The 14,905-nt window shown below is 49.0% G+C and overlaps 1 protein-coding gene across 3 annotated transcripts in view; it reads left to right on the top strand.

The window, feature by feature from the left end:
* The window catches only part of RXRA (retinoid X receptor alpha), a 195,150-nt gene that overhangs the window by 146,856 nt on the left and 33,389 nt on the right, over positions 1-14,905 (top strand). For 2 of the 3 annotated variants that reach the window (XM_090021405.1, XM_090021407.1), the window contains exon 5: positions 10,078-10,134. The exons of the other annotated variant lie outside the window; for it this stretch is intronic. In XM_090021405.1, the coding sequence (XP_089877531.1) occupies positions 10,078-10,134 (57 nt within the window). The remainder of the gene's footprint in view (positions 1-10,077; positions 10,135-14,905) is intronic. 3 annotated transcript variants of the gene reach the window in all.

Below are 14,905 nucleotides of genomic sequence, written 5' to 3'. Positions count from 1 at the left end.
CTGCGGACCCATACCCAAGTGGGGACCTTGGTGCCAGCCTCAGGCAAGGAGACTCCAGGGATTGAAGGAGCAACTACTCTTTGGAGTACTTTGGTTGCTGGTGAGAGTGAGTCTCTGTGACTCAGTTTCCCATGGCAGATAAACACAGGGGTGCCTTAGAGTGACCCCAGGAAGTCAGCGAGGCTATCTGTGTTTTCACCACCTGAATGGGGCCCGTTGCTTTTCCAGAGGTGAAGCACAAGATACTCTTCTCCTGTTGACCTTCACTTGGTGCTGGGCTTAGGAATGCAGAAGGCAGGGTAGATATGCACCTTATAAACTAAATCAGAGCTGTATAGCATGAGCTTTCATGTGATGCACCAGATGCATCTGATGAAATAAACCCTCTGCTTATAAAAGCTCTGCTTTAGTTAGTCTATAAGGTGCAAATCTACCCTGACTTCTGCTTGACTCATGTAGCTAATGACTTCTGAAAGCCAGAGGGAAGCCTGTTTTTGATGTCCGATACAGCAACCAAGGGGTGCCCTAGTAGGTCAGAAGACCAGGTTCCTTGTGGACCATATATCGCTATAAGGATTCATGAAGTGGGGTGGAGCTTCTGCACCCCTGCCTGTCACCCCTTTGCCACTGGGATGTGTGTCTGGTAGAGAAAGTGGCTCTGCTGCCTCCTGCACGTGGAGCTAAACCAGAGAAGTGCTTTGCTGGTGAACCTGGGTCAGAACCCAGCCACGCGGGAATGCAAAGCATCTGCAGCAGCAGCCAAGTTCCTCTCCATCTCCCCGGTGCACGCTGCTACCCTGTGTCCCATCCAGTCCTGGAGAAGGCGTTGCAGCTGCAGAGCGAGCAGGAAATACCAGTGGGGAGCCCTTTCTCATGCTCTCCCCAGCAGCCCCGGGAGAGCTCCCAGTGTAGGCTTTGGGAAATGGAAGAGCCCATCCCCTTTTCCATCACCCTTTACTTCACTAATTCTCCTGGAAGGGCATTGAGCCGATATACCTATTTGGTGGCTCTTGGCTGAGCAAGAGTTCTCCTATCCTGATATCCCAACTACGTGAACTCTGGGGACCCACCATCACAATTCATGCTACAGTATTATTATATATGCATGGATATAAGCCTTAGAGGTGCTCCAGGTACCTTACATAGTGGACACAGGTTTAGGCCTGTTGCACCAACTCCTCTTCTGGCAAGCTTTGGCCCCTTGCTCTGACCACTCAACTAGGCAGTTCTGCTTCTCCGACTGAGACCATAAATATTCTCCCCACAGTTCCTGTCTACAGGGAGAATAGGAAACCCAAGCACCAGTCATGCAGCTAGTTAGGTTTTATTTATCCAGATCAATGTGCAAATTAGGATGAGATCCCTAGGGTGCTCTCAGCATGACACAGAACTGATGCTTACTGCAGTGCTTTGCTGACCAAAGACACCCCCCTAACTAATTGGCTTATCAATGGACTCCCCTTCTCCTCTGCATTGTCTTATAAGTCATATTGTGATTTGCTCGGTGTACTGTGCTGCCCCCGCCCCTGTCGTTCCTCCCCCTGGAGGAGCTGAGCTTGTGATGTGATGCAGAAAATGACTTCTTTCTGTCCTGCCACCATCTCAGTGTGGGTTGCTTGGTCCAGCGCGACCAGACTTTCACTCTTGCTTTATCCTAGAATGACTTGGAGCGCAGCTCCTGTCACCACACGGCTGGCACTGACCCGTGTCTAATCCCCTTCCCCTTGTGCCATGACTATGCATAACCTCCTTGCGCATCACACGCTCGCAGGATACCCAGAGCAGCCCACAGCAGGGCTGTCGCCTGTAGTTTCGTGTAAGTGGCAGCTGGCATAATTTGGGAGGAGGAGGGGCAGTGGGGAGCCAGAGGAGGCTAGGGAGAAACAGGGGATTCAAGTTTTCCAGCACATTGTTCCAAACGAATGTAAAAAACAGGCCAACATCCATATCCTTTTGCAGGAGCAAAGTTCAAGAGAGAGCATTATTTGGAGGAGCAATTTTGGAATGCAGCACTCTGCCCCTCCGTTTAACGAGCTCCTTTCTTGCATCCTCTTAATGACTTGCCTTGTAAACCTGGCAATTAAAAACCAATACAAGTTGAAAGAGACCCTGCACCTCAATCTGCTCTTGTCTGTTATCTCCCCCACCTGCATCCCCACGCGACTCTTCAGTAGTGCTGCCTTCCCCTTCCATTGTGCCGTTCTTTCGGGTTTGAATCGTTGGGTCACTTGTGCGGGGTGTGCTTCCATTCCAGTTTTAAAGGGACTGCTTTTTACTTGTCTTTATCACTGTGATGGGCTTCTGCATCATTGCAGAATCCCATTTTTGCCGTTGTGATGGGATTGACGGCCCCCCCGTTGACTTTCAAATTAGGGACCAAGAATGGGGTCACAAGTGATTTCTTGCATCTTACTGGTGGGGACAGTTCCAGTAAGATAAAGCTCTGTCTTTAAAAGAGGCATAATTGCTCAAAAGCCCCAAACCAGGTAGTCTGGTCTGAATTAATTACTGAGACACCTCAGTAAGTTTTAGATGCATCAGGACCTGAAAGCCCCCAGAAAGTTTAAAATTCATTAGAATAGTTTTCCAAGAGCTTCTACATGCTCAATAAATGGCTAATGGGTATTTTCATAGAAGGGCCACAGGACCCATTGAAATGCAGATATTCATTCATTTCCCCCTCAGTCGCCCCATAACTAAAGCACGCACCCACTCCCAGACGGGTCAAAGGGAGTCTCATGGCCTGGCTGCGATGATGCTATTAATGACTTTCATTTTCAAGGGAACCATTCTGAAGTCATGGGCTCTGGATAGAGATGCTCCTTACTCGCCAGGCTAATATTTCTGCTGGGTCAGAGCCACTGTCAGGAGCCACAAGGCAGTAAATGTAAATGCAAATGCATTTTTTTTTAAATTCATGTGGCTGTATGGGAGTACAGGCTGGGGTGAGGTATCCGTGTGGGATGGGGGAGACCTGGTTTCCATTTCCACAGATGTGCTCTGTAACCTCAAGCCTGTGACGGAGTCCTTCTCTGTGACAGCTCCCCATCAGTGCAATGGGGACTGTGACCCCCAGACACCCTGGCAATGGGGACTGAGTGCCTCAAAAAAAGAGTGATGGCAGTTTCCAGAGAGGATGCCCAAGCTGGAGGATTGTGGTTTTTTCCCCCTTATGGTGGATCCCTATTTTCTACCACAGAGCTAGTGACTGGGGTTGGGGCACACTAGGGAGAGACCAGGGAGGTGACGTACCCGGGCAGCGGAGATGAGCGCGTGCATTTGCACAAACCCAACCCCGCGGCTCACTCCTTCCTGCCCCCCGCGTGCCTGCCCCCCGCCAGCCGAGCGCAGCTGTGCAGAGTTTCTGCGGGGCTGATTTGTCTCCGGTGACATTTTGCTCCGGGGGGGGCAGCTCCGCTGAAAGAAGCTCCCTCCGACAGGAGCAGCGGGGTGGCCTTCCCTGTCTGCGCGCTGTAGCTTCAGGACTTCGCTGAGAGACGCACCGGACTTGACAGTCGCTCGGACGCCCGAGCGCTCCGGGCCTGAGCACAGCCGTCATGCACAAGGTTAAACTGATCGCCGAACGGGAGGTCAGCATTTCCCCCCACGGCACAGCAGCAGGGACCGGGGATTGTATCAGGCTTTGAAAGCAGGGCTGAAATCCTGTGTTAGGACCGGCTGGACTTACTCCAGCTGTGTCTCCTCCGACGCCAGGGACTTCTCAGTTGCTTTTCAGCAGCATTGACTGTATTGCAGGGAGCAGACACACTCCAAGACCACCCCTGCCTTTGTATACAGCGGTGTTCATTTATGCAGGCAGTATTTGAGGCAGTGAATGACAGCGTTTCCACCCCCCCAGTATTTTGTACAGCTGTTGAAGCCCCACCTCCTGCTGCCATCCTCACTGTATAGACGGGGCTTGCAACCACGTGTCAGTAAGACTCAGGCTGTGTGTGCACGGTGCGGTTGCAAGGACATTGCATTCTGCTAGCTTTTGGTCCAGTGTCTATTAGGGCTTACAGATCTTCCTCTTTTGAGGGTTTAGAGGTAGGTATTAACTGCTGGGCTTTTTCCCCAAGCTGCTCAGAGTCGCTCAACAACTTCTCATAAGTGCTTGCAAGGGTGTCAGTCAGCCAGTGACTGGGACCTGCTGGGGGACACTCCCTCCTTGTAATTTGTCCATGAGATGCAATGAAATTCTTGGAGGTTACTTCAGTCTAGAAAAGTGAAAGGCACTGGTTTGGTTTTTCAAGGGACTGACAAATGGGTCCAAGCTCCCAGGAAGGTCAGCGTGAGTCCAACCGCCTTGGACAAGCAGGCTATATTCAGCAAGACCTTTTTAGCCATGTCTTCAAAATGCATGGGCCTGGGAATCTGCATTCATAATACAGGCCTGAAGAACAGCATGATTAGGATAACAGTGGAAGCCAGATCACTTGACTCATGTCATACAGGACGAGAGCAAGTACTGATGAATATATACATTACAGAAACAAAATCCCAGGAGGCAGGCCTTTGCAGCGGTCTAGAAATCTCTGGCTGCTTAAGCAGCCTCAAATAATTTCCTTCTTTGGAGTAGTCCCAGAGGTTCACATGCCGTTAAAAAAATACAGCCTCTTGCAAAATATGGCAGATAGTAAAAAGTCTTGTCCTGGCGTCCCATTGAACAAAAAGAGCTGGTGATATGTCAAGTCAGCTTTGCCACCTGCAGCTATTGCTTCTCTCTGGGGCATTTCAAAGCCATTGGTGGTGGCTCTGAAGCTAATATAGGCAGAAAGTGGAAATCAAGACTTGAGGCTAAAGAGAAAGAGAGGTACAAGAACAAATTTGCCAAGGAGTTTAGGAAGGCTTCAAGCATCAAGGACACACCTATTCCTGTCCCGCTGTACAGAAGGGCTTGTTTAAAAACAACTCCAGGTCAAACACCATGCACACACTACCGTGACGGTGCTGACCTGGGTCCTGGCTAGATAAGCAAAAGCAGTAGTTTGCTCAAGTGGGGTCACAATCCCTTCCAGCACGAGTGACCAGAATTGATGGACTATATTGGAAGGGATTGAGGAAGAGAGGAAGGGAAATAGAAAGACGGTGGCTTGTCGGCACGTATTAGCAGGGAAGAACGACAAGAAAAATGACTGGGATATGATACGTGGTTTATGCAGCAACCAGGCTGCTCTCCCACACTGTCCAAATCAGACCTGGAGCTAAGAGGAGAGCCTTGCAGCAGTACTATATCCCCATCTGTGCAGGGGCCTCATGCTGATAGACGTCTGTAAGGATGAAGTTACGTGTTACACTTAAACCAGACTAAGGGCACTTAAAATGGGAATGCCTGCACATGAAAGCTCATTAAATCGTGCTAAGTGCCCTCTGGACATCTCAGAGTTATGCCACTTCAGGCGTGAGTTAACTACGAGCTGTGCCATGTAGCTTGCATTGGTGTAACTTCAGTCTGCTCTATGGAGGTAAAGCAAGCAATCTGCAGTCCTCCAGCATCCCAGGATGCACTGCTTCCAGCTCCCCGCCATCCCAGCAGGGATAGAGCCCAGGTATCCTGGCTCCTAGCCACACTTCTGCTTGCCAGCCCTGTGCAGGCAAGAAACAGTAGTGACCCTTAGCACAAGACTGCTCACGGCATGCTTTAATTTACCCAACTTTCCACAGCTTTTGTGCAGCCTAAGTGCAACATGTAACTCCACCCTAAAGCCCCATGCACAGAGCTAGAAAAAGCAAACGGAGAAGCATCTCTCCAACCAGGGGTAAGCCAGGATATCTCATCGTGGCTCGCACTCCCCTGCCTCCAAAAAGCTCCTAGTCAGATCAGCCAATGCGCTCCTACAGTCGCATCCATCCATTGGCTTGCTCTGCGCCATCGCGGTGTCTTTCTAAGCAGGCAGAATCAGACTGGCTCCAGCCCCCAGAAAGTTTAAAATTCATTAGAATAGTTTTCCAGCCAGAGTGAGAAATGCCAAGAGAAAAAAAGAAAATAAAAAGCAACCAGCCGCCTGAGTTGTTATTCCTGAGATGTTTGGCTCAGAAACAAGCGCTTACCTGTATTAGTGCAGAGTAGATGGTAATTACAGGCTGCACGCAGGGATGCGAGGACTGATGGAGGCTCTCGAAATGCTTCATCCTGGCAACCCTGGTCTGCTTTCCGCCCATTTCTCCCCTCATTAAAATTCTTCTCCGGCCATTGACCCCAGCTTTTAGGATGGCAGGTAAGTCTGGCCCTGTGCCCAGGGACATCGATGCAAAGTCCGTACAGCAGGAGAGGACCACAGAGCACTTGCTGTTGGATGGGGCTGCAATTGCAAGTGGCCTAAACGCTGCGGGTAGCTTGGGAGCGTAGGCAGGAAGGAGCTGGAGCTTTTCAGTTCTGTTTGGAAGCGACTTTGCCTTTGTGCCCCATTGGCACCCTCCAAATTGAAATGGAGGAAGTGGGCACAGAGTACTGCCCAGTGTGGTTGCCTTTCAAAGTGTCTCATTGAATTGGGAAAAAAAACAGTCAAGGTGCTCAGGTGCATGCTGACCGCATCTTTGAGGCTTTGGATCCCAGTTTCCTTTGCTAGCTGTGGCTCATTTGCAGCTGGTACAGTCAAGGGGCTTGTTGGCTTTGCCCAGACCTCACTGCACACAAACAGGTGTTTTTAAAGGATACATTCACACAGGTAAGGGCTGGCACCCTTTGCTGACTGGTATCTGGTGGGCAGCCCTTTTGAACAACACCTACCTACCTCGTAAGGACAATCTGGCAGTCTCAGACTACTGACTGTTTAGGAATTGGTTGTCTGGCCATCACAGCCTCTTTTAATCTAGGTGTTTGGGCACCTTCACACCCGGCCTTTGGGAGTGAATACAGCTCTTTGGCACACCATTGCCAAACTCAAGCATGCAAAAATTGAGAGTCTGGTGTGCAAGCATTTGTACAACTGGTGCTAAAAATGAGGGGATTTAAAAACAAAATAGTTATACACGTGGCGTTCTTTCATTTGCCTTCTAGCCCTGACATGCTGCAGGTCACACTTTCTGCAAGCCCGATAGCTTAAAGAACATCCTGCCCTTGCCATGTGAAACGCGAGCTGCGATCCCAGTGCATTTCACATGACTCCAGGAGGTGGGGCCTTAATGAACACCACTAAATAGTATGAGGCTCGTGGCAAGAGCTGAGGGTGCTGTCGTTGTAACCGATATCCTCCGTTGTGCCAAGGAAAGCCTCGGTTGTGAACCTCTTGTTCTTTTCTAGCAGCTGGTGAATTCATTACTCAGCCCCACCCTGCTGGTTGGGAGTTCAGCCTCACAGACTCTTATTGATATGCTCTCATTATTAATATCAGTCTGCAGGGAGAAGATATCCACCTGCTCAAACCATTCGGGGGGGGTGGTGGTGGGGGGGGGGGTAGTTTTTCCTGGATCTCCTTAGGAACCACCTTTTATTCCCTCCTTCCCAGTGTCTCCCTGGCAGCTAAGAACAAAACCAAACCTAATCGTACGTGTCAGTAGGCAGCTGTGAAATGTCCCGTGTGGAGGTCTCGGTAGACTTTGTACTTGTTCTAGGTTGGAGGCAATCTCAGTGAAAAAGTTCAGCTCTGTAAGTCTGATGCCTTGAGCTGTGTGGAGGATGGGTGCTGTATTTTGAGATCCCAAAATAAAGCTTTGTTCCCAATTGGAACAAAAACCTTTCCATTTTCTGTGGAGGAAAATCCACAAATACCTGTTGTTTGGGGTTGTTGACTGCAATTTCAAAATGAAACATTTCCAAATCCAGAGGTGTTTCAAAACTTAGAAAGAACATCGCCAAAAGGGGCATGTCATCATTGTTTGAGGTCCTTTCTTCATCTCGGTTTGACAACAGGGAAATCTCGGGAAATGGATCTGCGTTCCCTGCGCATTTTGATGTCCAGGTAACGGTGCGTGCGCTCCATCCGATTTTCTCCAAATCAGTTTGACTAATGACGTCGTTACTTGATTAGGTAGCAGGCTGGAGGAGCCCTGTGATGTCTAGTGAAGAGTCGTTTCATTTAGTCTAAGGATCAAATCATAACGTTGCAGAAGACTGGGATGGAAAAGTCGGGTTAGATGGGGGAAGCCAGAACACAGAGGGCCCTGATGAAGGGGTATGACACGGAGAGGACTGCAGTTCCCGCTCACACGTGAGAGTCGAAACAAGAATGTACTCACATGTACCAGGAGTGTTATGCTGCCAATACTGTGTAATGAAAGGCTCCTTTCATGAGACTGGGCTCTTGGTCTTTAGAGGCATGTTGTACCGTGTCTGCTGATCCCAGCTTAGCTGGTGGAAGCTGCATTTACTCCAATCAGCAAAAGACTTGAGGAGAGCAGAGGGGACCCTTTTTCTGTAGCCCCGTGCCCTTTAGCGTACTATTTGAATCACAGGATTAGCCAAAAGCCCATTCAAGCTCTAGGCCATATTGCAGGAATACTAATAAAGGAGAATCTCTGCCCCATGGAGCTTGCAAACTAAATATGCAGATGGGTGAGGTGTGCAGGCAATTCTGCAGGAATGCAACTACAGGGTCCTGAGCGCCGGCCACTGAGCCCAGCCACGTCACCTGTGGTGGCACCAAGGGAAGCACCCTCCTGGCCCTTGTAAGACTGCAAATTCATATTCTGAGAAGACAAGTTTCTTCGGGTAAATGTGATCTCTTTTATTAGACCAGCTAAGTAGCTGGGTAAATGGTTCTTTGCAAGCTTTCAGGCACAGACACCCTTCTTCAGGCACCACGAATTCATACCCAGGGAGCTAAGAGTAGCAGTCCCCTGCGTTTTCTGTCGTCTCTACTTCTCCTCTGTCTTGATTTGCTAGCAGTAAAACAAAAGCATCAAATTGCTCCAGCAGTCAGTGTGGTAGAGAGGATATCTTTTATTAGACCAACTAGATAGTTGCAAACACATTTTTTTTTTACAGTTATCTAGCTGGTCTGGTAAAACAGAGGTTCCCAACCCCTGCAATGTGGCCTGGTACCAGGCTGCAAGGGGTTGGCTGCCAGACCAGAAGTGACCAGCAGTCAACCCTTTTTTATATCAAGTATAAAAAAGGGTTGGCTGCCGGTTCCTTCTGGTCTGCAGTATGCCCCTCCACAGTCTAAAAAGGTTGGGAACCACTGTAATAAAAGATACCAGCTCAGTCACACTGACTGCTTTTGCTTTTAGACCAACATGGCTACAACCTTTATCCCTCAAATTGCTCCATGGTTTTAACCCCTTGAAAGCTACTGAACAGTTAGGGCCTGATTTGGATTCAGATCCTCCTGAAATGTCTCCCCCTCACATCCCTTCTCGATTTGTTTGGCATGAAGCCTGCAGGAGGGGGTCGTTTTCTTGAACCATCCCCCAATTGTTTGACATGCAGTAGTTTGGTGATTCCCACCCAGGCCTCCAGCGATGATGCCATGTAACTCATGGCTGGGCTATGGTGCTCCTTCAGGATATGGCTTGCACCCAGAGGAAGGTGAAGGATGGCTCGGTATCTGACCGGGAGGTACGTGATAGACGCGCCAAGCACTGAAGAAAGGTACGAGATGCAGCAGCCAGAATTAAAACCTTCCCAGGGACCAGGGAGGTTCAGCCAGATTGTAGACAAAGAACCAGCCACAAAAGATAGGAGCTGGATCAGTGGTTTCTGGCTGAGGGTTTCAGGTCATAGACCCTTCCCCATAATGTTTGTTGTTAAAAATACACACGTGCCTGAGAGAGACATCCTGCAGTTGCGCTGAGGAGATCCTGGTATGGTCTAGACTCAAGAGTCCATCCCCATCCCAACCTTTTTGCCTCCCATAGGTGCTCCCATCCTGAGAGATGTCAATACCCAGCATGGCGGTGACACTCTCATGTGGCCTTTCTTATATGAATGACACCTGTTTAGAGAATCAATCGGTCCTTTCCCACCCCTTCCCATCCTCCGAAGGAGGGAGATGCTCACCACCCACTCCCGGAGTGGGGAAGTGCCCAAAACCAGGTACTTAGCAACTGTGTTCAACCTAAGTAAAGACAAGACCAGCAGAAAGCAACAACCAAACGATGTAATGATTTCTGTTTCTAAATTTTATTCTGTTACAGGGATGGAGCATCATCCATCCCGGCCCACAAGACTTCTGGGAAGGCAGGAAGAACAAGGTATTCCCATTTCCATATTACCTGAGAAGCTGCCACGCAGCTGCCAAAGTTTGTATCTCTATAATATTTCTATTGAAAAGACGAACCAAAAGAAGCCAGTCCAACTGTACAGTATTGTATGTACTTTGTCAGCCACATGCTGCCTTTCTTCCTGTCATGAGCCCAAGGGCCGGTGGGGAGCGGACTCAAGAATAGGGTCCCAAGTCTTCATGACTAGCAGTCCTCTCCTCACGACCAAATTCCTTTTCCTTTGCACTCTTATCCCAGATTGCATGATGATAATCCATCCATTTGCTTGACTTCCTAATGCAGCAGAACCCCAGGTCTCCTTTTCTATCCCTGCTGGGTTTTGGGGTGGTTTTTTGGGGGTTTTTTTGTGACTAAACAAGCATAGGACCCCAGTCAAACACCTGTGTTTCCTTCAGACCATCTCCTTTCCTTCTCAGGATGAGTGTTTGCTCTTGCCAGGGTTGTCCAGGCACGGGGAAGGGGTATTGCCCAAGGTTGAGTAATGGCAGAAACCAAGTACTGCAGAGCTCACAACTGGAAAGAGTTTGGGTGATACAGCTCAAGGGGGTGGGAAGAGAGAGAAAGAAAGGCAAGAAGGTGCGGGTGGAGACGAGGACTCAGTGGTATGGAACGTGTGCGCCCCAAGGCTGAGATACCATCCCTCATCATCAGGCTTCCCCTGCTCTATTGGGAATCCTCTTTCCTGCTCACATCCTCCCGTTGACCTCCTGAACCACAGGTTAGTCATTCAAAGGCTATGAGTGGGTGTAGAGCGGATCATCATTTTACAGCTGTGGTTTCTCCAAGACAGGGCACACCTAGAGATTCGATATCCTCTTTATTTTTAATGAGCATGATTCAAAGAAGAACAATGGGTGCAGGGCTTGTGGAGGCATCAGCAAGTTGCCTACCAGCTGCTGGGTGGAGCGTGCAAAATGGAGGGAGGGAGTGAGACACCCCCACCACCCCCAGTAGTAGGAGCTTGTCCCTTGGCCATGTTGGGGAGAAGCGATGGAGATTCAGCTCCTCTCCCATGCTCCAAGATGGTCTGTGCAAGTAAGGATTGAGATGGCACTGGAAAGCCTGTACCCCCCTTAGGGAAGACTGTGGGGCTAGCGATCCTGCATCTCCAATTCCAGGGCTTGCCCAGCTGAGGATCCCTTGGCTCTTTGCATTAGTGCGCGGTGTATTACTAGCATTGCACTTTTTGGTTTCCTTCTCATCCCAGCACCCTCATCTGTGTTCATTGTAAAGGATGATGTCTCATTGCTCTGGCCTCTGCCTACCCTAAAAAGGCCGGATCTTTTGCTCTAGTGGGCTCTGCCCGCTGATCCTAGTCATCAGTAGGCTGTCAGCACCGAAGGCCACTGCTCCGCACTGAATACTGCTCTGTGACCTGCAGACGATGCACGGCTTGGGCTGGCAGGCCTTTTACCATCTCTGCTGTGATCCTCATGGAGCAGGCACTGCAAACTCTCTGTGCAAGTTCAAGCCTTAGTGATGTCTTCCCTGCCCTCAGCATCCTAAGCAGCTTCTTTCTTTGGGCGTTCAGAGCACCAGCGATACCAAAAGCTTCATTGCGGTCACCAAGGCAACAGGGCCCAAGGTTAATGAGCCCCTCTTCTACCTTTATGCTTCATAAGAGCCCCTTCCTATTTATTTTTATATTTATTTTTCTGTTCGCAATATTGACCCCAAAAAATGTGCGTGCGCTGCTCTATCGAGCTTCCTTGAATGATTTCCTTACTATGGGCTCAGGGGAGCGGGAGGGGAGGTGGCTTGCTAACACACGCACCCATGGATCTTTACCAGCCGGCGCAGGATCGATAAGAAATAGCTCCCCAGTCAATAGCAGAGATTGGGAGCATGAGGAATTGATCTTCATGTCACCATGGCAGCGATGACAGACAGGTCCCATTTGCTGCTTCAGAGCTCAGCACATCTCCATGAGCCTCACGGAGGGGTGCGGAGGGGATGGGTGAATGTGGGAGAAACCCCCTCCTGCTTGGTTGGGTTCAGGTCTTCGTGAGAGAGGACAGCGCTGTGTTGCAGCAGATCCCACCCCCGTAGCCCAAACTACCCCCTGCCTTCTCCAGCCTCGGTGCACTGCCATGCAAGCAGGAGCTTGGAAGGAGATTAATTTTAAGCAGCGCAGGAAGCCCTTCCACTATGCAGGTGTAGGAGAACCACTCCATTGCTGCTGGGATGCATCCACCCCGGGAGCCATCGCCGAGGGAGCTAGAAATGGCCTTGTCCAGTTTGCCCCTCCATCCTTTGCCATGGGCTTTGAGACCTTGGAAGAGGTGTTAGCTGTCCAGTCGGCAGCTCTCCTTCCATCACGTGGAAGCACAGAGCCCTAAAAAGCACCAGCCGGAGATGATGCACAGAACTGGGATGGAGGCCAGTTTAGTGCAGTGCGTTCATGCCCGAGCTGGCGTTGGGGTTTACTGTATTCTCCCGGGTTTTTGTTTTTGTGTTGGACCAGAGGTGTTTCAGGAGACTGTGCCAACTCTGCTTCTGCCCACAGGGTGCTCCTGCCTTGGCTTGCCAGTCTCGCAGGACTGGTTTTGCCTGGAGAACTTAGCCTGGGGCTGAGTAGACCCATCTGAGTCAAGTCTTCACTGCCCACTAACAGCCACCAGTGGAGCAATCCTTTAGAAATTGTCACATATGAGATCTGTCCTTCTCTCTCTTCTGCATGTGATGTCTTTGACTAATAACCAGCAAGTCACAGTTTCCTCACTAGCAAATCCTGTTGAAAAGCCACCACATCTCATCGTGTTCTGCAGGTTCTGCTCTCTCCAGGTCTCTCTCAGTGGGTGTGTCTACACGTGCATTTATGCTGGCTTAAATTTACTGCACAGTAAGTTACTGCGCAGCAAGCGGGAATAGGCTGGCATCTACATGTGCAGGCATTCAAGCACATTACTGCTGTGTGTGGACTGACTTGTAGCTCAAGTTAGTCCCAAGTCAGTCCACACACACAGTGTTACTGCTCAGTAAGGCATCTACACGTGCTTTACTGCACAGTAACTGATCAGGTGTAAATTTGATACCTGCATGATGCAAGTATCAAATTTACATTCACGTAAGTGTAAGTCGCTATTTTTACTGCACAGCATGGGTGTGCATGTGTAGATGTGTGCCTGTACTGCACAGTAATTTCGGTTGCTGTGCAGTGAGTGCACAGGTGTAGATGTGCCCAGTGTGTGCAACTTCTCAGAGTTGAGGGCAGGTTGTTTTGGGCCAGGATCCACAGATTTAAGGTCACAGGTGACCAGAAATGATGCTGTAGAATCGCCTCCTGCATAACACAAGCAGCCCTAGAGTTTCACCCAGCATTTGCTTCATTGTGCCAACAACTTCTGGTGGACGGAGAGATTGGCTTTCACGATGACATCTGATCTTGATGTAGGGACTTCTCCGGGTGAAGCATTTAACCTAGCCCTTGGTAATGGTTACTTTCAGAGAAAGGACTTTTTCACAGTCTCTTTCTGGACAACTCACTGCCATTGATAAAACCGCCTTTGGCAAGAGTTGGCCTTTCTCGTAGGTTTTTAGATTGGGGTTTTGGCTTATGTGGTGTCATTTGGTAACTAGTCTAGCTCACAAAACATGCCCAAAAGACTGTCAGGAAAGGAGGCCAGTTCTGTGCTATGGAGCCACAGCTTGATATTATGAGCAGCAAAAAGTTCTAGGTTTCTGACAATTGAGAGAGAGAAAAAAAACCAAGCAGGGATATTGGGAATTTCGTGCTAGCACATAAAAGAAACCAGGAAAATTTAAGGCAGGCAAGGTCCAGATCCTCAGTGTGGAAAAAGATGGATCTAAGCCATTGGACAACTTCACACTATGTGACACTAATACCCCAGTCAGAGAATCTTGTGCCTTCAGCTATGTAACAGGTGCAGTTCATAATGTTAGATTAGCTTGTAAAATGACCGCCAAGTTTTTATGCAGCACCTTGCATCTTAAAGGATCCTAAAGCTCCTTGGGAAGTACAATGATAGATAGACGTACCGATGTGTACAAAAGAATGACTTCACCCACCAGTGAGTTGCAGCCAGGGAGGTGACAGCTACTTAACAATACATAGCAAAGCGCACAACTGCTTAAGACAGGAAGTAAAGGATCCATTTGTAAAGTGTCTGCAAGGTCTAGTTGTACTAGGATGAATACAAGTCCAATATGATGGTGTTGTTCCAGAAGGTAATTTCTTAACGTTTGCATTTCCTCTGTTTCTTTGGAGAGATGGCGTTTTTATTATTCTTTTATTTTAGCACCTGTCATGGAGCCAATACCATTGATCTAAGAAGCCTTATTGTATCACAAACAGCCCCGATTTCAGTGGAACAAGTCTCTGTGCCCTTCCACTTTCCATTAAGGTCACATAACCAGATTCCAATCCAGCAAAGAGGTGATGCATTAGGGTAATTGTTAATAAGTGCTGTTTTCTCTGCTTTTACAGAGTACCTTATTACGTCCTGGACAAAGCTGCATTCATTTAGCCAGTTTCTGATGGCGAGGGGTGGAAAGCTCCATTACCCAAGTCCTTCAAAACTGGAATGAACTAGAAGGCAGTGTTGGGAACAGTCCTGTGCAGAGAAGTAGACCCATTAGATGATTAAAACCAAGTCTCTTCCGTTTTTATGGTGTAAAGTAGCGGATGCAATTAGTTACATAAATATGCTGCATTTGCATGGTAAAACTGCGTGCACCACATCTCAAAAGCAGATGAGGGCTAATAGTAATAACTAAAGGC

Source organism: Crocodylus siamensis, chromosome 11, assembly GCF_052110815.1.
Source record: "Crocodylus siamensis isolate JL-2025a chromosome 11, ASM5211081v1, whole genome shotgun sequence".
Lineage (NCBI taxonomy): Eukaryota > Metazoa > Chordata > Crocodylia > Crocodylidae > Crocodylus > Crocodylus siamensis.
The sequence above is the reverse complement of the archived record's forward strand: the minus strand, read 5'-3'. Positions and strand labels throughout refer to the sequence as shown.